This window comes from Mustela nigripes, chromosome 4 (genome assembly GCF_022355385.1).
Source record: "Mustela nigripes isolate SB6536 chromosome 4, MUSNIG.SB6536, whole genome shotgun sequence".
Taxonomy (NCBI): domain Eukaryota; kingdom Metazoa; phylum Chordata; class Mammalia; order Carnivora; family Mustelidae; genus Mustela; species Mustela nigripes.
In genome coordinates, this window is record NC_081560.1 from 42923015 (window position 1) to 42947609 (window position 24595).

Consider the following 24595-nt stretch of genomic DNA (forward strand, 5'->3'; position numbering starts at 1 on the left):
CACAAAACTGGCCAGTAACAGAAGCAGGACAGGACTCCAGTTCTCCTCAGCCTGGCCAGTGACCTTTGCCCACAACAATGCCCCCTGAGGGAGACAGAACACATCTGCAGGCTCTAAAACCATCCAGAGCAGTATAGTAGCAAGGGCAAAACTTTTTAAAATACCAAAAACTTCCTTGCACTTTTCCTAGCACTTGGTCAAATGCTTTTACTTAACTGATAGAAATTCAGAGTAAACATCCAGTTTGGTTATAAATGAAATCTTGCTTCAATATATGAAAATTTTTTTGCATTGGAAAAAATCCTTACAGCCTGATGCTTTTCTGGCGTGCGTTCTGTTCTTTCAGTTAGTGTGCTTAGTTATTAAAGACAGCTGTGTCCATTGCCTATGAATATTATGGATGCTGAAAACCTAATAACAAAACCAAAAATTCTCAAGAGTACTCTCCCTCTCCTTTGCTTGAACTTGAAACTGAAAAGAAACACATTTTCCACCAATGTCAAGAACTGTCACTCCTGTCATCTACCAATCACATTCATAAATTCAGATTGGTGAGGGAAAAGAACCCTAAAGTCAACATAGCCCGACAACCAAAATGTGAAAGTATATTAAAACTTATTTTGTCAGATTAAAGCATGAAAAAAGTAAGATGTGTATCAGTATGAATGATGCGGTGAGAGTAAATTTTCATACTCATTTTGAAATTAAAAAGTAGCTTTCTATTACTGAATTTTCATTCTTAAAATATAACCAAAGTATACTGCCGTACAATGGGTAACTGCTTTTATTGGTGTTTGACTACATCACAAATTTATATTAATCACACCAAAAATGAAACAGGTACCTTTTTCTTCTCACTAAAGAAAATGTCATGGACAAGCTCTGACCTTTCTTTCCGTTCATTCTGAGTAGCAGTTTTTCCTTGTGTTTAACTCCAGCAATACTCAGAGGTTTAAAAAGTCCCCACACAGGACATCTGGAACAGAATATTGTTAATCACGATCACGTTGTCTGATTCTGATGCATATCACAGAGAACCGAAGAGGCACAAGGCAAAAGAGCAGTGCATAGAATTACGTGATAGATAATGTTTGACACTGGATATAACTCTGGGTTGTTTATACATTTCATGGTGCTCCTTGCACAGAAGGTTCATCCAGATCCTGGAGGCCTGTCCCCCTTCCAAATAGCAAAATCTGCTCAATATTTCAAGCTGGCCCTTCTAAACCACAGTAAGAATTTAGGTAGTTTACAAGGGATGATTCACCGCACTGACTCAGTGCAGCCTCAGAGATGGGCTTTAGAAGACAATGTTGGATGTATTTAGGGGAAATATTCTTCTGTGTGTCTGTGGTCTGGTATCCCCCAATCTTTGGGAGCACGGTGGCTCCCTGCAATCCAAACACATTATTGCTTACATTAAACAAGTGGTACCATTTAAAAGTCCACTCAAAGAGAACGGTGGTAATTGAAGCCATTCACAGGACCACAAAAGCACGGCCACCCTCCAAATCGAACATTTGAATGACATTTAAAAGGTGCCAAAATGGGTAATCAACTCATTCAAAAGATAATTCCAGAATATCTAGCGCGCACAGAACTCTGGGACAGTTATTCAAGGAGAGACCAAGATGGCAATGAAAGTGAATTATGCTACTTTACTGAAACAGGCTATCTATCATGCCAAGATACTGATGAGAACAAAAGGACAGCTCCAGGGGGACTGGAAATGACAGGGGAAATGGAAGCAGGATGGAATGAAAAAGATGTGGTAGAGCAAAGGGAGGGGAAGAGAAGCCATAAAGCAGGAACATGGAAACAAAGAAAGAGAGGAGCAAGACCCTAGTATCAATTTAAAAAAAAAAAAATTAAGTTCTCATAATGGAGAAAAGATCAAAAGTGTCTGGAAATAGTCTAAAGTATCACAACACTAATATTTTATTCTATTTTGTTGACCAAATGGGATATTTCTTTTCACTCTTGTTAATGTATGTTTCCTTTCCTGTCCTCACACACCACAGGGAGATAACTTTCTGACACTTGCCCTCCCATGAGGCTAAGGACTCAGAACTCAGCCACCCCCACCCCTACCTCTTCACACTCAGATGTCTCCTTGCCAGTTTTTTTTTTTTTTTAAATGTTTTAGATTGCCTTCTCTTTCCCCTACAGGTTTATCATAAACCCTTCATGTCACTATGCTTACTAAAAGAAAAAAGTGAATATGTAGCTTACTGCCTTCAAGACTGAAACAAAATCCCAAGTAGGAAGGTAGAAGGTTCTAGATCATATAATTCATTTTCAAGAACATGGATACTCAAATCAAAAACTATAAGACTAGACATTTAGTCAAATATTTACTGTTCCCTATGTGCAAGACACTGCACTCAAAGGTGTAAGGCACTTTATGCCTGTCCACAAGAAAACAAAATCTAAAACACCGAAGGAGGGACGGTAGGAAAGGATGGGGACGAGAGCTCCCATGGAAGAACAGGCCTGGAAAGCAGGAGGGATCTTTCTCACTCTGAGCCAGGAGAGAAAGAGAAAACTGTAAGGAGACAGAGAGGCGGGAGGCTGCAGAGCCATGGGGTAGGGAGGAGGCACTGTAGGAAACCAAAGAATAATTTCACTGCAGTCTGGGAACAGGTACAGAAGATCACTATCTCAAAATGAAGAGGTCAGAGATGGAAAGAGAGGAGCTGAAATCAAGAAAAGTCTTGGATTAATTAAGTTTGGGAGCTAACAATGTTGACTCACTTTTCTCTTTATTAATATGTTTGGATCAAGATTTGAAGAGAAAAGATTGGAAGAACACACAGGATTTGAGCAAACTCTGCCATTATCCAACAATCAACATGCACACTAAGGTCAAACTACACACACAGCATTTTTCTCAATGTTTTTAAAAATGCACCTTAATGTAAGTAGGAGAAGATGAATATCCTTCATACAGACATAAGCTTCAAAAAAACTTGAACCACTCTATAGAAAAATGAGAAATAAAAACATAAGTTACAGAATAAACACAATTGACTAATTGATGTATAAAAAAAATTTTTTTAGTTCCAGAAGTCAAATGCCAATGAAAACAAGGTTCTGAAGTGGGAAAACAGTTTTGGTGCAGGAATATATACACCTATGGGCTACAGAATGAAGTGGAAATCAGGACATCTCTTACATGAGATATTTTAGCAACACACACACATACACACACACACACACAGAGCAGTGTCTGTATCCCTGACCCACTAATTATACCTCTATGAATTTAGCCTAAGAAAACAATCAGAGAAACAAAGAAAGATTAATTCTCAAAGATATTTGTTATGTCACTCATATCAGTGAAAACTGAAAACAGTATTAGTTTTTTAATACCAAAAAAAAAGCTAAATAAATCATAGTATACTGATGGAATACTATGTAGCTATTAAAAATATTTTTCAATTTTCAATGACTTTTTAATGGAATGGAGATATATTCACAATATGATGATAAATGAAAATAACCAACATGCAAAGCAATGTATAAGATATGATCCTACCTAATTATATAACTATATGTAGATATGAAGAATAAAGGTTGTAAGGAAATATATCAAATCATATTAACAATGGTTATCTTTGAATTGTACCATTATTTCTATTTTTCAGTCCATCTGGAATTTATGTAATTATCATCCATCTTATAGTTAGCACATATTATCATATAATATCATTTGATACTTTGTACACCAAAAAGTGCTGCATGATGAACTGACTTGGGGTTTATTTTTAATATACCAAAGTCAATAGACTATAACTGTCTGGAGAGAAAAAGTGAAACCCCCTTCATCTTTGAGCACTCAGTGCCTAATATAGGCACATAGAAGACAGTCAATTAAATGAGTAATGATTGGCTGGCTGTAGAGACAAATGATGGATGGAAAGATGAACGGAGGAATGGCTAAATAGTTGGGAAATTCTTCAGCATTTAGTAAAATAATTTCTCTCCTGGGTTTTTTCAGAGATAAAAACAGCTCATCAGGTGATACAACTTAAAGAGAATAAAAGGTAAAGGAAAAATTAAAGGAATGATCTTTGCAAGGATAAATGGGAGGAGGTTTAACCGACAGAGCTCATTTTCCTACCAGCTCTCAATCTCTATTCCAAACTCCGCTCGATTATGCAAATGCATTCGTTTCTTAGATGGACAATAGAAAGCAATTACTCAAAAACAATTAAACACATGCTTCGTTCTACCAGGAGGATGAATTTCCACTCACAGAACCACTGAACCTCTTGTCCACTTGAATCCAACTCCTCTATATAATCTCCAAAGAGGGCTATCCCAAATTGCTGCTTCGACTCTGTTGGTGACTACTGCAGGGGATAGACGGGCCCCATCAGATAAACATTTATTTCTATCCATCTTTGGAAGCAGAAGCAGTGAGAATGGCTCTGTCCCAACAACTCTCACATTTTCTTTGTGTATTCATAAGTTCTTGGCGAGTAGATGCACCATAGATCATAGCGTCTCCATTCTCCATCTGATGTGAGGGTAACAGATACATGTTCTTCATCCACTCTGGCATCACAGTGACAAATCCTTAGGCTGAACGCCCAAGGCTGAAATCTGGTATGAGTTTAAACTTGCTTAAACCTGTGAGCCTCTGAAACAGAAGTGTAATTCACACTTTTATTGTGTTTGTACCTCTTGCACCAGAACTGGGGTTCTTTGTAAATGCTCAACTCACCATTATTTCCCCTCAAAAAGTCTGGTTGCTCTTCACTCCATAGATTCAAGTGCCATTTCCCATTTCCGAATGTCTACAATCATACATAATATCTCAAAATTATACTGATTGGTCCAGAGGAGGGAGGGTAGATGGGAGAGAAATGACTTGTGGCTTTATAATCAAGCAGTTCAAGATTTCAATTCTTATTAGTTCTTTGGCCTTAGGCAAGCTATTGAACTTCTCAGAATCTCAATTTCTTCATCGAAAAAGGGGGCTAAGGCCTCCCTAGATTGCAGAACAATTTTGAAAATTAACATTAAATCATTATATGTATCTGGCACAGAGCATATACAGTAAAAGCAGCTATTTTTAACAATAATTACTCTGCAAATAAATCATTCACTGATCTCTTTTCAAACTATGTGTTTTCCTATGAATGTTCAAATGTCATACAAGAAATTTCCTTTCCAACTATTTTCCCCATTGGGCTCATTTCCAAGATGGTGGCTCCCTACACAGAAAAATAACTTTATAGACTGCTTCAGTTATAAATTATATAAAGAAATAAGCATAAGAAAGCTTAGAAACTACCAAAAAATAAAGACATAGTAGGGATTAAAATCCAGTATTTAGATTGAAAACACATGAGGCAGAGCCAAAATAGGATTTAAAATATACAATATTATTCCCAGTCTTTTTAACATCAAAAAAATTGAGCTTCCTGTTGATTTCAGGAACTCGTTGAAAGTACTCAACTAGTAACATAGACAACTCATCTAGGCTCATGAACTCTTTAAGACATGCCTTGGAGCCCCTGCCTTACTGTTCCTACCAATTCTAGACTAGTATATCATATTAATATATCAGTGCACCAATCCAAATCAAGTGAAAAACTTACAGTGAAACCCACCTTAAACTAGATGCCCCCCAAATCTCATAAATATCTCATCTTTGCCTTCCTTCTAAGACATAATTTTAAGGCTCTGTCAAGGTAATGATCAATAAACACAGTAAGCAATACACTTGGTTTTGCTTTAGACACAGATCATTTTGGTGATACTTTAAAGAAGCAAGAATTTAACACTGCCATTAACAATACTTGTACATTTATGGATTCAATATAAAGAGAATGGCATTACAATAGACCTTTCCATACAAGTCAGCTGACAGATCACAACTGCTCAGATTCATTCAAACATAAAACACCAAGATTCAGAAATTCCTGGTCTAGGCAAAGCCAAGCATATCCCCAGCCACTTTTCTAAACAAGTTGGAATCCCCTCCTAGTGGTCGAGTTCTATCCAGACCCTAAAGAAAAGACTCCTTTTTTCAACAACTGTTCAAAACCAAGACTTTTTTGTCCTCAAGGTGACGGTACAACCACAGTGCAAAATACACTGCAGCAATTACACCAATATTTCAGATTACTTTTGAAAACTATTGTGAGGGCTTGGGGCCCACACCATTTAGATAAACTGCCCACATTAATCCAATTCACTTGACAATTGCTCAATTCTCCAATTTATTGCCCAGATGTAGCCAAATTTCTCCCTGTGGACAAGAAAGATGTAATGACAGCCTGGATCTAAAATGTGCCAAATTGCATGTATTACAACAAGTCAGAGAGGCCCTGTGAGACGGTTCAAGCATGGAGGGTCCCAAGTCTCCACGCAAGAGGAGCAGCGGTACGGTTGGGAATATGGGACTTGGATTGCCGTGGCATCACGTGACCACAGAGATGGGGAGATGTCCCACTGCTTCCTATCATAGGGAAGAGAAATCTGAAGCTGAACGTGCTGGAACAGGGAGAGGTTGGGCACGTCTCCCCCTTACTTCAGAGCAGGTTCAACTCTGAGTGTACAGAATCACTCTTTCCAAAGCTCTGCCCTGAACATTGGCAAGTACTTCCTGTCACTGCATTTTCCAGCTGCCATGAGTAGTAGGAATCTTTGAGGTTTTAGGAGCACTTTCCAAAGAAGATATCTCCAGAGAAGTCATCCGCATTCCATACAAAGCAATTTATTATAAGTGTTACAGCAGCTGAACATCAATCCATCTTCCTTTCTGAGCTCATCTACCATGATGTGCATCTCTCTATTCCCTGCTGAACTTGCAAAGACTAAATGTGCCGGGGGAAACCAAAGTAGCAGAGTGGGGAAAGGGGCAATGGGGAAAGAAAGGAAAAGCAAAGTTAGGAGTCATTTGTTCATGAATTCAGCAATTATTGTGCATGCCCATTATGTATCAAGCTGTAAGGATACAAACCATTGTACCCTCATGGAGTTAGATAAAATCATCACGTATAAAAAAATCTAATTATAAATCACTTCAAATGTTTGGGCAGTAAAGTACGGGCTGCTCTAAAAGATTTAGCAACATGACCTGATCTCATCTGGAGAATCAGATCAAGCTTCCCTAAAGAAGGAATGCTTGGACTTCCAATCGTGGGACGAGTGGGTATTAGCTGGGTATGTGGGATGATACAGAGAGGAAAGGAGAGAAGAAAAGACAGCCCAGGTAAAGGCAATGAGATATTAGACCAGTGCTACTCTAACTTTACCTGGCAAGTAAAGACTCCTGGGGTCTTATTAAACTTCAGATTTCAATTCAATGGGTATGGGTAGGGCCTGGGATTCTGCATTTCCAACAATCTCTCACGTGAGACTAACACGGCTGTTGGGTCCATACTTTGTAGTGAGAACTCTGAGGATCTGCCCAGGGACCAAAGCAGAGAGAACATGGGAGGCCAATGATGAGGCCAGAGAGCTTGGCAGAGGTCAGATCATGCCAGGCTATACAGACCATCTTAAGGAATTTGGTTTAAGAGGAGTAGAAACCATGAAGATCTCCATTTGCTTTGTTCTCTTCAAATAACCTTCCAAGGAGTTTCACTTTCCCTGGGAGACAGCACTTCACAGTATCTAAAGTGTAAGTGAGAGCAAAGGTGTTTATGGACTTCATGGCTTCTAAGAGCCAGTAAAGTACAGCTCCTTCATCACAGACAGCCCATTAACAACCCATGTTTATTAGTAAAAATCCTCTGAACTTAATACTCCTTTGTCAGCAAAAGTAATTGATCTTGGCCAGTTAATTTGGCTGGTTTTGCAGACTGAGGACTTGCCACTCTTTTAAGAGTATCCTACATACTCTGTGGGCTTTACTCCCTTCAGTGAGGAATTTCCAAGAACACTGAGCCCATAGGGTTCTTAAAATAGTTTGGTAAAAGAGAACACAAACATCTCTCATTGGCACCTTGGTCTTTAGTCTTACAAGTCTGTAGACATCGGATTTTACAGAAATGTCTGTGCCAACTGCCACCATCCTGCTCCCTGAAAATTTGACTGAACAAAGGCATACAGAACAGTGTGCTGTCCAGTTAGGCAGGCAGTAAAAGCTCATGCTTAAACCAAAAAGAAACAGATGTGTGCTCTAACCAATGCTTGGTATACTTTATAAATAATTCTTTGCCTCTGTATTAGGAAAGAATCATCTTCTTTCCATTTAAAAATGAATGTAGGACTTAATCACACTGAACATATGCCATAAGGAATGCACTCCCGTAGGACTCAGCCAATTGTATGGAACAGCCAAAGGAACTCAAGTTTTCACCCCCACCCCCATTAGTATTGGGACTCTGGAGAAGTAATTCTCTTGGCTCTCTTATTCATGCAATGGGTAGATGGGGATTATATAGTTTAACAAGTGATAGGAAAGCACTGCATTTTCTGTGTGAGTCATGATGATATTCACACCTAAAAATGTTAGATGCTCTGCTTCTGGAATGAGTAAGAGCAAGAGGTTGTGAAATCCTCTCCAGATATCTTCAAATGTTAGCATGCTCTCAACTGTCTGGAATGCCATATATACTGTCCTGACCTAAATCAAGGATGTAAAATCATGCATAAGGCATTTGTTTCATTATCTAAGGAATCCATCTCAAGAAGATGAAATGTCTTTCTGGTGGTCTGCTCCTGTCACCACATCACAAAAACATGGGTAGACCAATTTTCACAAATTTGGGGGGTGTAACTAAAAGGGTCAGATATAAAATATAAGCCACATGGTACATGCAATATTTACTTGAGAGCAAGGAACACCCCAGAGAGTTGGCAAGTCATCCATCAGAGACGGCTTAACATACAGTAGGGATGTTTTGTGTGTACATGACTCTTTAGGGTGTCTCCCAGGCGAACAGAAATCTAATGAGAATGGGATTTCTACATACAAAAACCATTCTCCCAGGCAAGAAGGGGTTGCCAGCTCAAAAGGGCAGAACTGTCACTGGAAGAGAAGAGATCACTGGGTTGTAATGTCACAAGACAGCAATATAAAAAAATGCTAACATCACTGAACACTCACAGCACTACGTACCAAGGTTAGGAAGATGTGCCCTAGGAGACGTGGCTCTCTCCTGATGGAGCCCATGGTCTAATACAGACTAAAGGAAGATAAACCAGCAATCATGCTACAGCCTGCTACTTGGAAGTGTATGTGTGTGTGTGTGTGTGTGAGAGAGAAGGAGGGAGCAAAAGAGGGCGGGCGAGCTAGCCAGTGAGAGCCCTGAGCCTTGGCAACACAAACGAGAAAACATTGCTCCCACCATCTGGGAAACAACGCATTCAACAAGTTGCAAAGGATGGTGATCATCACTCTGAGATCTCAAACACTCACCAGGTGAAGAAAGAAAGGAAAGGAATTCTGGACCAGGTAGCAATAGGAGCAAAGGAAAAGACAGGTGCTCCAGTGTTGTACCTTCCAGTGCATATGAATCTATACCTATAATACATATGCACACACATATACACAAACATATCCAGAGATAGAAATATATTCATGTGTTGGGGGCACCTGGGCAGCTCAGTCAGTTAAGTGTCCAACCTTTGATTTTGGCTCAGGCCATGATCTCAGGGTCATGAGATCGAGCCCCTCATCTGGCTACACACTGGGCATGAAGCCTGCTTAAGATTCTCTCTCTCCCCGTCCCTCTGTCCCTCCCAGCTCACATGGGCACGCTCTGTCTCTTTAAAAAATAAAGTATCGTTTGTGTGTGTCTGTGTACCATATACACACATGAATAACTATGCCGTAGCTGACTGTGTTGCTGCCCCACCGCCACCCTCCCACACTTAGCACACGAGTGCACACGCCGGACTTCCAGCTGCCCCGACCTAGGTTTCTTCCTCTTGGGCTAGAGGTCACTTCATCCCCTGAGTGGCAGCCTCAGATGGTACCCGATCAACCCCGCTCTCGAGCAGATGGAAGTTACTGTAAATATATCTTCTCTCCCTGTCCTCTCAGGCAGGAAATTCTGAGGCACGAATCTCACACTGGTTTCTGGTTTGCCCAGCAGGACTGCACTCTGGCCAAGCACACTGGTATTTGTTTGGTGACATCCCCTCCACTGACTGCCTCCCCTCCTCATGTCATCACCACACTCCTCAGCCAGCATTCTGTGTCTCTCCCACAGAAACGAATTACTTGCAAATCCTTGTCTCAGGGTCTATTTCATGGACATGTGTGGGTTTGTATTTCTATTTGTAGGCATGATTATATAGACTTGTATATTTATGTAGATACACTCACAGATACAGACACATACACATACAAATACATGTGCACACTGATACCACATACATTCAGATCTCTCACAGGACAGCATCGCTTTCCTTTTTACCAAAGCACATAGGTTATTATACATAGTCGTCTTTTTCTCACAGGGAAATCTATACTCCACACCTCTTCCTAGAGCCTCCCCAGAATTTAGCCTCATACTGGTCCTGTCCAAAGCATTTGTCCAGTTTTGCCCCCTCGATCAGAAAGATGACAGCTCGTTCCCTCTCGCACCTTCCACGCCAAAGCCTCCAAGCCTGCTGCTCAGCAGCAAACTCTGGGCCTCGTGGTCCTAGGGCTGGCGGGTTGTGCGTTTGCCATATTACTTCTAAAGCAAACATCTATGGTTACCACTCTCAAAACAGGACTGTTTGCTGCCAAGACATTATCTTTTTTTTTCTTTTAGTGTACCACATCAAAAGGTAACAAACGAAAGAATATTAAAAACCAGATTATTTTAATAACAAGCTACAAAAAACCAAACCTGACATTTTAAATTTTTGCATTCACAAAAAGAAAAACTGCTCTCATGGCTCTCCTCATATCTAAGCCTATAGACAAATGTCCTATCCCCAAGGGAGAGCGCCTTCCTCTCTTCTCCTTCTTCTATTAGCTTCGAGACTGACATCAGGAACATAAGAAAAAGCCATTCACCGTCCCTAATGTGCTAAGGGTGGCAGTGCACAGAACTGGAAAGAATATGGGATTAAGAAATTAGGAGATTAAAATACAGGAATATAGAAAAGATATAGAATATAGGTTTGGAGAAAATTCACTAGCAGGAACGCTCAGGCAAGTAACATCTTTGGATTTTCATTTCTTAAACTGAAAATAAAAGCAGGACTTCCAAGGGCCTGAACTTGGGCCCCAGGTATGTTTTGGTCAACATGCTTTGTGCTTACAAATACAGGAAATCTGAATACCTTAAACACACATTTGAGTTTGTGACCCCTGTGTGTATAGTTTCTAAACTCATTTTCAGTTCCTGACATTAGATCACTGTGTATGATTGTCATTGATAAAACTGCAGGAGACTTCCATCCTCTTGCAATCTTCAGAATTTCCTCCCCAAGGAGGCTCAGCTGCCTAATCTTGGCACACCTTTATGGGAAAGTTCACGCAGGTACAGATTTAAAATTTCCTACTGAGGGGTGGGTGGGTTGCTCAGTCTGTTAAGAGTCTGCCTTAGGCTCAGGTCATGATTCCAGGGTCCTGGGATCAAGCCCCATGTCCAATTCCCTGCTCAGTAGGGAGCCTACTTCTCCCTCTCCCTCTGCCTGCCCCTCCCCCTTCTTATGCTCTTTCTCATGCTCCCTCTCTCTAATGAATAAATTATATCTTTCCAATAAAATAAAATAAATAAAATTTACCTACTGAAATGTGCCTTTTTTTTTCTTCAATTTACCCAGTTTACTTTAAAAATTACCAGAAAACTTTACCAATATGGAAGAAATAAAAAAAGAAATGGGCTTATTATTAATGGCTTATTTAAGTGAAAAAATAACATAAAGCTATTTAACCATAATTAGCAAGAGGAGAAAGACATGACAGTTGAGTCTGAATATGCAAACTCTTATCCATCTTCATCAAGAAATCACTTTCATATTTTTGTATATTATTATAATATTATGGGTATTATACATCTCATACTACATAACTTTTATATGTCTCCTCTCTTTTCCTCCCTTCCTTTCCTTCTTCTTCCCTATACAAAAACCATCATCCTTGGTCATGTTCACTTTAATGTGTGATGTAGGACAAGGGAAAGATCTTAGAAAAGATATGTAGAGAAATGGCAAATGTTATGATTCATGATGATCCACAGATTCTGCTTTAGTGAAATTAGGATACTGGAGTTCTCCATGTATGTTTTTTTAAATACTCTGATATGCCTACTACATGTTCTTCATTACAAAGGATTAAAAGTTTTAAAAATATATGGTTGTATAACTCCCTATAGTAAGTAACTTGGAGCACTGATTAAGACTAGACTTCCCATCATCACCATTACCACCATCACCAACAATGATCTCCAAATCTGAAATACATTAATTAAAAAGATCCCTTTAAAATTATGGTACATACCAAGTTCCTTCTTTCATTACTATTACTTGGAAACTATCCTTAGAACATGACTCACAAGTCAACAAATCTTAGAAAGGCAAGTCTACTGTCTCACTAATCCCTATTCTGCCCTGACTCTACAGTTTAGCGCCCATTTCCTCCTATCCATCCCCCAAGTGAAAATGACCAACCTGACCAAATTATCAGGTTCTCTCACCCCAAAAAATATACTGAGGCAAGCTATCCTTATCCCCGCTCTGCTTCCCATGTGACTGCACTGAAGAACTCAATGGCTACCTCAAAGGAAAGAGAATCCAGAACCTCCCAAAGAAGAAGGCAGATGGAGGGAAACCAGCTTCTCTCCCTCACTCTTTAAACCAGTGCTTTTCAACCAGAAGTGATCCTGTTCTCCGGGAGACAGGTGGCAACGTCTGCAGACACTTTTGCTTATCCTAAGTGAGGGGTGAGGGGAGTGCTACTGGCATCTGATGAGTGGTGACCAGGGATAATGCTAAACATCCTACAATGCACAGGAACATCCATTCCCAATGCCCCCAGCACAAACCTACCTAGCCCAGAACATCAATACTGACAAGGTTGAGAAACCTGCCCTAGAGTAATGAGCTTTTTCCTCGATTCCATGTCAGGAGGGAGAGGAAGAGATGGTAAAGAGAATCAGGGCTGCTCGTGGTAGATCCCAGCTATGATTCACCAGAAGGAACACCCATAGAATATCCAGGGCAGTACTTACAACACAGGAACACCTGGTACATTTGTTTCCTTCTGGCTGAAATTCCTCACCTTCTCGGTACTGCACACCCTCAAACACACAGCCTGGAAAATGAAGAGAAGTTTAGCATTACGGCAGCAGCTTTTGCTCAGCTTGACACTATGCTTCTATCCACTGCTCATCCAACTTGCTTATTCACCTCCCACCTGCATTTCCACCTAGCAGAGTATTCTCTTTAACCAGAGGACAAGATTTTTTCATAGTTTAAAAAAAAAAAAAAAAGGAGTGAAAAAGGTTGACTTGTGTCCAGAAACCCGAAGATGCTAGAAAGCAAATAGGATGGTGGAAGCCAGGTCAGCCCAAGGGGAACACTACACAACAGTGAGTCCTATGACTCTAAGGGGCTCACCATGACCACCCGGACCAGCCTCACCTAAACCCAGAGGGGCTGGAAGAGGCAAACAAAAGAAGGCCAAGTGAGAGAAATCAAGCTACCGAAAAAGTGACATGAAGAGTTGTCACTTGGTGAATGTTCAGGAATTGTCCAGCCCCTACCAGGCTCTTTGTACCCCTGATCTCACTCCACCTTCACAGTGAGCCCACCAAGCAGGGACTCTTGTCGCGGTCTCCATAGATGAGGAAACTGTGGCTCAGAGAGAGGAAGTAACTTACCCAATTGACAGGTAGCAGAGCTGGGATTCAAACTCGGCTCTGACCTACCAGAAGGTCACGTACCAAGGCAGGGAGGGGGGAAGGCAGGAAAAGAGATGTCCACCCTACGCCATATTAAAGAGGTTTAGCCACCAAGTTTGGCTAAAAATAAGATGAAAAGCCCAGGAGGTATCTCCAATTCAGAAAGACACTCAGGACACTGATGTATTCTTAAGAACACACAAACAACTGAAACACAGGCTGGCCAGTCACCCCATGTCATGAGAAGCTTAGAAAAAAACAAAAAAACAAATCTCGATGCACTTCTCAGGTAATACTAATGTGCAGCTTAGAGAACTCTGATCTAACTTTGTAATGACACTTTAGGCATTTAAGAGTATGATTCCATAACACAGAGCATTTAATGCATTCAGACGCAAAAGGAACTCAAGCAAACTCTGTTTGATAGATACAAAATAACTGGATTATGGAAAGAATTCTTCTATTTTCAACCAGTTTTTGGCCTTCTTAAAAGCTCATCTTGTTAGCTTCACAGAAATCCCAATGTGGAAAGGAAGTTTGGCTCAATCAAGACAGTCCAGGGAACTCAGGAAGGTTAGAGGTAGTGGAGAGCAACTGTCCTCATTGTCATTTAAAGATGAGAAAAAACTGGACTCTCTGGAAGGGACTCAGGTCCAGATGCATCTCAGACTGCACAGGGCAGGGGAGGGGCCTGTAAAGGCGAGCAGCCGCCTGTAAAGGGAGCCAGGCTCATCTTCACAGAGCATCCCAGCATGGTACCTGAGCCATTCTCCAGGAAGTTTTGCAGAACAGATGGCCCTTTGGAGATTAATCTCAAAAGCAATGAGTACTAGTTGTGAGTACTGCCTCCAGTGAGGAAAAGCACTCAGAGTAAAACCAAAACTCAGAACATCTGTCTGAGAGCATGGGCCAGGGGCTTAAAGGATCAGAAAAAAAATCTCTCACCTCAAAATCCCTGGGCTCATACATAAGGGCAAGAAAAGATGCAGGAGGCCTTTGTAATCCTGTTCAGAAAAGTAAGAGGAAACACTCTAGCCACTGGAAAGGAAAGATCCCTTTGCTGTCAGCTAGGCAGTGGGGCCCTCTTAAAAGACAGTAGGTCCAACTTATTGCACCACATCGAAAACTGAGACGAGCAAAACCCTAAGCTAAATTCACTTAGGGACACAGCTCTCAGTTTTCAGAAAACATCTGGTCACCTCATCACCAAGACGCGTTCTAGCCAAGATATTGCAATATGAAGCAGTAAAAAGACATTTCTGGAAGCAAGAGAAAGCCACAGCCTTTCCTTCCAAAGTAAGCGTTACCTGTGGCCCTGCAGAGTGGAAAGCAGGCCTCCGGAGCCTGGAGCATCCACATGCCAAGACCTACAGCACATTGCATTCAACCGGGCACACCAGAGAGTCCAACCGGACATTTCTGTGCAAAGGAGTTTGCTCTCTACACCCATGATGTATAGACACAAAGCGAGACGAGTTCCAGTCTGGAGGGGGAGTATCCTGCCTTCTTGAGAGAGCTCACAGAGATATCAAAGTCATGTGCCATGGCAGGGAGCCTGGCAGGCTTCCCTTCCTGAGAATGTTACCTGGACAGGTGGGGCAGCACGTTCCCAGATGCCTGGAAGGGTTTTTACAATGAACAACACATCGCACCTCAGACTCTGTGACAACACCTTCCTGAAAAACAGAATGCCACAAACATGTCAGCCCAGAAGTCCCACCGAGGAGTGATTCACTTTGGGAAAGTATTCAAGGGATCAGGGGAAGAGCCCAAACACCAAAAGTGCAAAAGAGGGTGGGTATCAGGTCCAGAGGATGTGGCACCATTGAGGTCCCATCTCCCCAGCTCACGGCCTTGATGCTTTCAAACTTGGAGCACAAATCCTGTCTTGACCTGTCTGTGGTCTATCTCTTTGGTCCAAAGTTCTTTCTTTTAGGTCTAGTATTTAAGGCCTTGCTGTCAGTCAGTAACTGACAGAGTCTAGCTGCTTATTCAAAATTGTTTTAAGTTGTCAACACTGCTTTATTTTCTATAATTGTTATTACACTTAAAGCTGTTAATGATGAGGCACAGAGTACATGTGTAATACCCCAGACTGGCATCTGGAGACCTAATTCCTTACCACTCTTCTGGAAATATCTAGGCCAGCTCTGCAATCTTAGAAATTTCATTCTGGCTCTCAAGCATCAGTGACGAGATTAGACCAAACTACTTTAAAGTTCATATTATAAAAAAAAAAAAAAAAAAAAGTTCATATTATATATGGAAAAATAGAGCCTTTAGATCTTCATAATGAAATCAAGTGATTCATTTGCAAACTGCCTGGGGATTCAGATATTTTAATGTCAGTTGAAACATTTTCTTGATTAATTTTCAGAGTTGGTCTTTGAAGAATTTCCTCCATATTCTTTACCCATCTTATATATGGATTTGTGTGTTTGTTTTATTTTGTTTTGCAAGGAAGGGTAGCACAGGTCGGAAAAAAATGTAACAATATGACAACTAGACAACTTTTTTCATCCTATCAGCTACCACGTTATCTCAGGCCAACGAGGAATGTTACATCCTAGATGTCTTCATATTTTTGAGGTCCAAGGATTCCACTACCAGAGGAATTTATTGTGGTCTATATCACACTTCGGGGGTGGGGGGTAGAACTATCAAAATATCACAATCTACAAAATCAAAAAAGGATCTGTGCTTTAGTTACACAACTGAAGCAAATGCAAAAAGCTATGGCCCAAGATCAATTTCCCTTTTGTATCTGCAATCCAGATGGAGGATTCAGGTTTGTTCCCAGCATGAATTTCCTGTCTGTGATCTTCAGATTTTTCTCTTTAGTAAGAAAGTAAAAGTGGAAAATAAAGGTAAATGTTTCACCATCGAAACTCTTTTGGTAGGAGGATTTAAGAAAGAAGCTAGAATTCAACTAAAATGGAAAGAAACCAGGTAGTCTGACTAGCTGTTACCTGTCTGGTACCTAGCCCTGCCCAGTGTATGCAGTCTCTATCAGAACCATCTTCAGTGATGTTTACCATCACCCTAGGAGACCCACGCATCACAGGAGATGAGACTGAGAGGTCCAGAGAGATGAAGAAACAAGTTATGTGAGTGACAGAGCCCATATTTTGTACTCACTACACTGCACTCTCTCTTCTGATACTGATCTTGTGCCCTGAGAAGGGAAGAGCTTAATGAGTTTGTAGCAGTGCTGTTCTGTAGAGGATGTCTTACACGAGGCCTTCCCCGACAGGTACCAGTAAGTGGCTATTTCCCACACTGGCAGAGGAGGTCTCACTCCCTAAAGAAGGAAGAACAGAAGCAGGAGTGGGAAGGTGTTAGAGGAGCAGAGGAACAGCTTTTATAACTATCTTAGAGGTTTGCTTGTATGACTACTGAATGGAATGATATTTCTAAACTAGCTAGGAGGGCTCAGGCAAAGTTTCTTTGTTTGTTGTTTTGGTTTGGTTTTTTGTTTTGTTTTTTAATTTTTATTTATTTTTTAATTTCCTTTCAATGTTCCAGAATTCATTGTTTATGCAAAGTTTTTTTAAAAGAAGGAGAACGAAAAGGCAAAGTTCATCTTTGGTAGGCAGCACCCCCTCTCTGGGCTCTGCTCTGCAGTCAGCACTTCCTGACTCCCAGGGCTGTTGGTCCTCGGGACCGCTTCCAGTAATAATGGGATACTCCTGCATCATTCTCTATGGGCCTGATGAGTGGCTGGTGACCAAAGATGATAGGCGATAGGAGTTTCAGTATCAACACTTGAAAATGGCCTCATGTGTTATTCAGTCAACAAAATATTTCCTCCCGGAGAGTAGTTTTCATTTAATTCAAACAAAGTCTTCATCTGAAAGTATGGCCCATGCAATTTGAGGATCTTCAAGAGGTCTGGCTGTTGCATAAAAATGTTCTACTACACTCCAAAAGGCAACTCCAGCAGGGTTGTCTTGCTTAAAAGACAGGGTAAGCAGGGCTTTCAGAGTGCCCCTATCAGACTGGAAATTTCACTGGTCAAGAAGCAGGGTGTGGGTGGGATGGTACCAATTTTAGAATGAATGTGGACTTTTGATATTACTAAAATCCACTGCTCTCAACTCTTTGTCCCATGAAGCTGGTTGAATCTATAACCCAGAGCAAAAATTCCACAAATATTTATTGATTCACTTAATTATTTATATCTGTTCTCTCTACTGCTTATTTTCACAAATAACTTAGATTTACTACACAAGTGAACTGCACATTTAGCCAAATAAATAACCGATGATCTTTTGAGTAAGTGTGCCCCACTGTGAGTATATAACAGTGTGGCTGCATGAAAGTCAGACTTTGGTAAACTAAATGTCAGCTTACTTGAGATAAGACCCAAAAGAAATATGCATTATTATATTAATCTTTCTTTCCCCTGTATTTTTTTTTTTAAGATTGTGTTTATTTATTTGAGAGACAGAGCATGAGCTGGGGAGCGTGAGGGGATGGAAGGCAAAGGAAGTGGGACCAGCTCACTCCCCTGCTGAGCAGGGAGCCTGATGCAGGGCTCAATCCTAAGACCCTGAGATCATGACCTGAGCTGCAGGTAGACACTTAACTGACTGAGCCGCCTGGACACACCTTTCTTTCCCCTTTAAATGTGAGAGCATATCCTGGAACAGTAAAATGGGGCTGGAGGTAAAATGATTTAAAAGAATCTTCTCTATGGAGAGCTTTTAAATTATGTCAAGATTAGATGAGCATTTTTTAACTGAGTATTTCTTTAGAGGTAAGAAAAGGAGTTTGAACATTTAGATTCCTCATTTTTCCTTTCGTTTATCTTGCTCTGTTAAAGCCCTGTAACAACTAGAGTCTCACAGAATCGGCGCCCTTTGCAGGATGCAGCAAGCACCAGCCACAATGGGGTCCTCAGGAACTGAACTGGTGGTTCTCAAATTTGTCAGGTTGAAATCATTGAGGTTACAGTGTACTAATTGCTTTGATTTAAATAAGCTTACAGATTGGCTCCAGTTCAAAATGTTTCTAAATCAAAGAAGGAAAACATATATCCTCTGACAATGCCTCTTTCTGCTAACAGGAATTCATGTTTTGCTCAAAGCTGACTCACAGGAAGACATGAATTTTCCCCAAGGACATATATATCTTTCCAGAGTTTTTCCAGGCACAATTCAACAATGGTGAACAATTCCACTGCATGTTTCTAGAAGTGAGTGCTATATAGTATCTATTCTGTACCTGTATCTATTCTTGTTAAGGTCACAATAAATATGTATAAGGATACAGTAATACTGTAACAGTTATACAGATGTTGTTGTTGTTGTTGTTGTTGTTGTTGTTTTTAATTTATTTTTGTTTTGACTTCACCAATTCCTTTTCAGTGGAGAGGAAAATAGACTTTACCTGGCACTGACGTAGAGCACAGGGTTCTGTAGGACTCTGCCATCTGAAAGAGCTGTTATAGGTATTTCCTTCATAGGTGCAACCTAAACAGGAAACACAAAAGCAGGAAAAAAGACCAAGAATGAATGTGTGCTTCTTTTATCTTTGGAGCAAAAGAAGTTAGGTCTTCAAGGCCAGACTGGCGATAGTAGGAACCATGATATTCCTTGGCTATTTTCTCCAAAACACAACTAAGCCTTCTAAATATCCACTTGGTTTTCCCTTACATTAATTCTTTGTCTACTGAGAAGATTAATCTCCCAGACAATGTTTTCAAATGGAAAAGCATGGATTGATGAACTCTCCTGGCCAAAACGCATGACCTTGCGACTTTATTTATGCCTAGTGAAGTAGGAGGAGGACCAGGGCTAAAATCACCACTGTGCAAGGGGATTTTTCATAAGACTTTCATAAGAACAGAAAACTGAAGGTTAAGAGGGGACTTTAAAATATGACAGGAAATAAAAGCAGAAAATTAAAAAAGGAAATGATTGCAAAATTCTATACCACTTAAGACCCTTGACAATCTACTATCTTCACCAACGAAACCTTCCAAGTCTTGCCTCCCAGTTTGAGAGCTATGATTTCACATTTCACTTTGCTTTTACTCTTAGATAGTGAACTGGATTAAGAAAATCTGAAACTATAAATGTATGGATTATTAATTCACCAGCCAAAACGGAAGTCATGCTCATTCATTAGCAAAAAAACGAAGTAAGTCAAAGGCCAGAGATCCTCAAAAACAAGGAAACAAGCCAGTTAGCTTAAGTCCCTGTAGAAAGAGCCAAAGAAATAATGGTGCAAGGATCACAGCCTAGATCTTCATGAGCTCATCCAAATACCACCCTCCATCCGTGTGTTACACTTTCAGGGAAGGTGCACCTGGCTATGCCCTTCATCACTACATATGAGAGTCTACCAGGCAAAGGGATTTACAAGGCACAGTCTGACTGCTTAGCCCAAGGAGTACAGAAGCAAGAACACACACATAAGATAATGCAGAAATAAAAGGGCCTGCCTCTCTGTACCCATGACTGACTTCTGGCAAGCCAATCAACCACAATCCACATCAGTTTTTCTTGTCTGAGATAGAACCCTCGCCCCCTTCCCTGAATTCTTTTAGATATTGGTGTGTTAATAAAATACCCTCTCAATACACACAAACAGAATAATAAAGGACTGAAGAGAATTTCAAGATACATTTTCATAAACTTAGAACCATGATCTGAATTCCCAGAGAATTATGAATGATTATAAAGAGCACAGGAATACTCTTCTCTCTGGTTCCTACAAATCAAATTACTGAAGTACACAGCTGATTGGAAACATATTAGGGAAATGCTTTCACTATGTATTTTTTAATTTCCTTTGCATGAAGTGTTATAGTGATAAAATGTTCAACCACAGAACCCTTAGCACACTTACGCCAAACCAAAAATGAATACAGTAAATTTTCAACAATGAAAACCAATATAAAACAATTTGGGCTAGCATAAATCTTACTGAACAAACACACTTACAATAGATGTGCCATATGCATGTCTGATCCACTAACACAGACTCACTTGGATAATAAATAACTTGTTCTGAGAGATGGAGGCGGGGAAATCAGAGCACCAAATCCAATTCATGTTAAGTCCAAGTAAATATGAAACGCCTGCCAAGTCTACCAGTGGAGTTTCCAAATACGTTATATATTTTCATCCTCTGGATTTAAGGGGGGAAAAAAAAAACTGAAAGAAAGGGTGATTTTCTGCGGCTAATAGAGCAAGCAAAGATCTTGCCTTTTTTACTTTGGAGGAGAAAGTACAGTACAGAACCCATATAGACCAAGCAGGAATGGCAGTGCCAGGTCACGTGTGAAGTGTTCCCAGGAGTAAGACAGGCTTCTCTGGATTATTCCACTCAATATGGGAAAAAACGTATTCGAACAAGTGGTCCACAGTGCAGAGAACTGCTGGCTCCTCCAGCTTAATTTAACATACAAAGACCAAGGTCCAACTGTGCAGTGCTCATCCCTTAACAGCCCTTGTTCACTTATCAGTCTACCACACCTGAGTCCATGTAACAGATTTCCCAAAATGTTGAATGAGTCTGAAAGAGAGAATAGACTCGAAAACATCTCTATTAATCCCTTTAGCTACAATCCACATCTCTTCCTTTTTCTACCTACCCTCACCAACATCAGCTAGTACAGGGCCCCAGTATACCAAATATTCTAATAGATTCATACCTAAGAGGATTCTTGGGGTTAAAATAATTTTGGGGTGGGGCTAAAATAATTTTTAAATGGACATTTTCACTGCTCTTTGTGTTTCTAAGATGAACATGTTATTTGACATGAGACACTAACATGAGCTATGTGAAGACTTACATATGCGTACCATCCAAGAGAACCTTGTATTTACTCCAGAATTCCCTCTTACTCTCCTTGCCACCAACTTTATGCTGCTAATAAAGCAGACAGGCAGTATCTTGCCCCTCTCTTTATTGAAACCCCAGAGGAGGAATATACGAAGTAACTCTCTTATTGGCCAGGGTAGAAAGAGAAGCAAAAAAAATATTTCCATCATACCTCAAGGTGGTGCTTCTCAAACTACCTCTAGTGAATGACCAGTTTGTTTTATTTTTCTTCTTCCAATTCAATGTGGACTGCTATCTTCATAAAGCATAATAAAAGTGAATTACTAAAAAATTCAGTTTAAAAGACTAAGACAAAATACATGCTCAATTTTTTGTTTTATGTGTAACAGGCATGAAATGACTCTGTCAAATTATAATTACCATTTCTAATTGTTTACTCTCTATGTCTGTACTTATCTCAATGTAGACCAGCAATGTAGTCTACAGACCACTGATGACCTGGAAAACACAATTTGGGTTACACTGTACTGGGGTGTGTCGTACATGGCAGGGGAAACAACCCAAAAAAACAATCAAAACATTTCAACCTTAGAGCTAGAAGCAAACTTAAAGATAATATACTTAATCTCCTTCACTTCACAGATGAGAAAATTTGCACAGAAAGATTAAAGTGGCTTGGTCAGAGTTAGAAAGCATTAGGTGTGAAACAATAGTAAAATCCATGTCCTGCATGAAATCCACACTTTTACACCCAGTTTTAGAAGGTGGTATTATTTGGGCACTTTCTAGCACATAATGTCCTTTGCACTGAGAAATTTGTGATCCAGATTAAAATTAAATGACAGCATATTCAGTAACTAAATAAAAGAGTGGGTACATGGGGTAAGCAGAGGAATGGTCAAGCAACCAGCAAAGTAGCTCTTCCTTTTTTTTTTTCTTTCTTTAATTTAAACTTTTTTTAAGATTTATTTGTTTCTTGGGACGCCTGGGTGGCTCAGTTGGTTGGACGACTGCCTTCGGCTCAGGTCATGATCCTGGAGTCCGGGGATCGAGTCCCGCATCGGGCTCCCAGCTCCATGGGGAGTCTGCTTCTCTCTCTGACCTTCTCCTCGTTCATGCTCTCTCTCACTGTCTCTCTCTCAAGTAAATAAATAAAATCTTTAAAAAAAATTATTTATTTCTTTATTTCTTTAAAAGAGTAAGAGTGAGAGAGCACAAAGCAGGGAGGGTATAGGGAGCAGCAGGAGCAGCAGAGGGAAAGGGAAAAGCGGACTCCCGCTAAGCAGGGAGCCTGAAGCAGGACTGTATCCCAAGACTCCCCGACCATGACCTGAGCTGAAGGCAACACTTACCGAATGAGTCACCCAGGTGCCCCTCCTTTTTCTTTAAAAATTTGTAAATAAACTTCTGACAAGAGAATTCATAAATATTCATTAGTTTTCTTCTGGTGATAAAAGCTTCTCAGACTCCACAGGCTTCAATAAAACTATCCATACTGCAGCAGGAGGATGTAGCCATTTTCTGATAAAAACCACTACGATATATATTGCAAATCCACAGTTCTCGATCCAGGGCAATTTTGCTTTCTCCCCATCCCCCATCCCAGAGACTTTAATAATATTAGAAGATATTTTCAGTTGTCACAGCTGGGGGGATAAGGGTGTTACAAGCATCTAGTGGGTAGAGCCCAGGGACACTGCTAAACATTCTACAAGGCATGACAGAGGATCAACCAACTCAAAACGTCAATCATGCCAACACTGAGAAGCCGTGATCAAAACCATCATATCCCCAAATAGCTCTTCTCTATAAAACTAAAATAATACAAATACAAGCCTAAACTAGCTATACTTCACTTATGTATGTATTTTTTGGGTTTTTATATGTTAAATATTTTCAGGGTGGAAAGGAATTTCAGAGCTTTTTTTTTTTTTTTTTTTTTTTTTTTTTTTTTGGTAAATATACACACTCTTGTAGAGAAGCCTGGCCTAGTCAACTAACTAGTCAACTCAGAAAACACATGGTAATGGTAACAGGAAGTACACAAATAAACTGAATCCACAATTAAGCAATAAAACTCATTTTTCCTATTAGTTATGACCTTTTTCAGCAGCCACATTATCCCAAGGGAGAAAGAATACCACACATTTTCATCATTCTGTTGTAAAAATAGCTGTTAAAAATCATCAGGACCATAAAAATTGGCACTGGCCTTCTAATAAGCCTTAACTCTCACCCTAAAAGGCTTAACCTCATCTGTCAGGTTACCATTAGCCTGAAAGCAGAGAACTGGATCTCACCATTACCAATAAAATCCCCTATCCATCAGGCACCTCACAACAGAACCCCAGCTTACCTTCCCAGCCCTTTCCTTTCATTCCTGGAACTCCATCTAGGTCCCTGGGATTATCCACCTTCCCTGACCATAATAAACCTAAAGGCATCTTAAAGCAGGTTCAAGGTCTTCAACCTGGGTTATCGGGCTTTTGCCTCCATCATCCCACTGAAATGTCACTCTCTCTGGCTACAACTGCCTACTACATACCTAATCCAAAGGATATTCAGTCTTTACTTTACAGGACTTCTCTGTGGCTGGCTGACCACACTTCCCTTCTATCCCTCACCCTTCCTACCCCACAACCCACATACCTTCTAGATGTTCTCTTTCAATTACCTGTCCATTCTCTACTCCAACCTCAACTAAGGTGCTGGTGGTTTTCCACCTGAACTACTACAATAGGCCCATTGACTGCTCCTCTTGGCTGGGATGGGGGCATTTTTCAAGTATCCTCCTGTTCCACAACCAGTGTGTGCTCTTTCAAATCTGGGTCTTAATCTCATTCACAGAATCTCATTCACGTGCTTGCACTCAATGATTCATGGTTCACAGCCTGGTTGAGGTGTAGACTGACACCTATCCCCAACCTTTCTTCTCTAAACCAACTGGATCAGAGCATCTGGAAGGTGGAAGTGGGGGAGGATTTTTTTTTTTT

At 40.5% G+C, this 24595-nt stretch overlaps 1 protein-coding gene across 3 annotated transcripts in view; it reads right to left on the reverse strand.

The window, feature by feature from the left end:
* Positions 1-24595, reverse strand: part of BMPER (BMP binding endothelial regulator) — a 251913-nt gene that overhangs the window by 173877 nt on the left and 53441 nt on the right. For all 3 annotated transcript variants that reach the window (XM_059396591.1, XM_059396592.1, XM_059396589.1), the window contains exons 4-6: positions 19200-19282; positions 15394-15484; positions 13137-13219 (exon numbers count right to left, since the gene is read on the reverse strand). In XM_059396591.1, coding sequence (XP_059252574.1) covers positions 13137-13219; positions 15394-15484; positions 19200-19282 — 257 coding nt within the window. The remainder of the gene's footprint in view (positions 1-13136; positions 13220-15393; positions 15485-19199; positions 19283-24595) is intronic.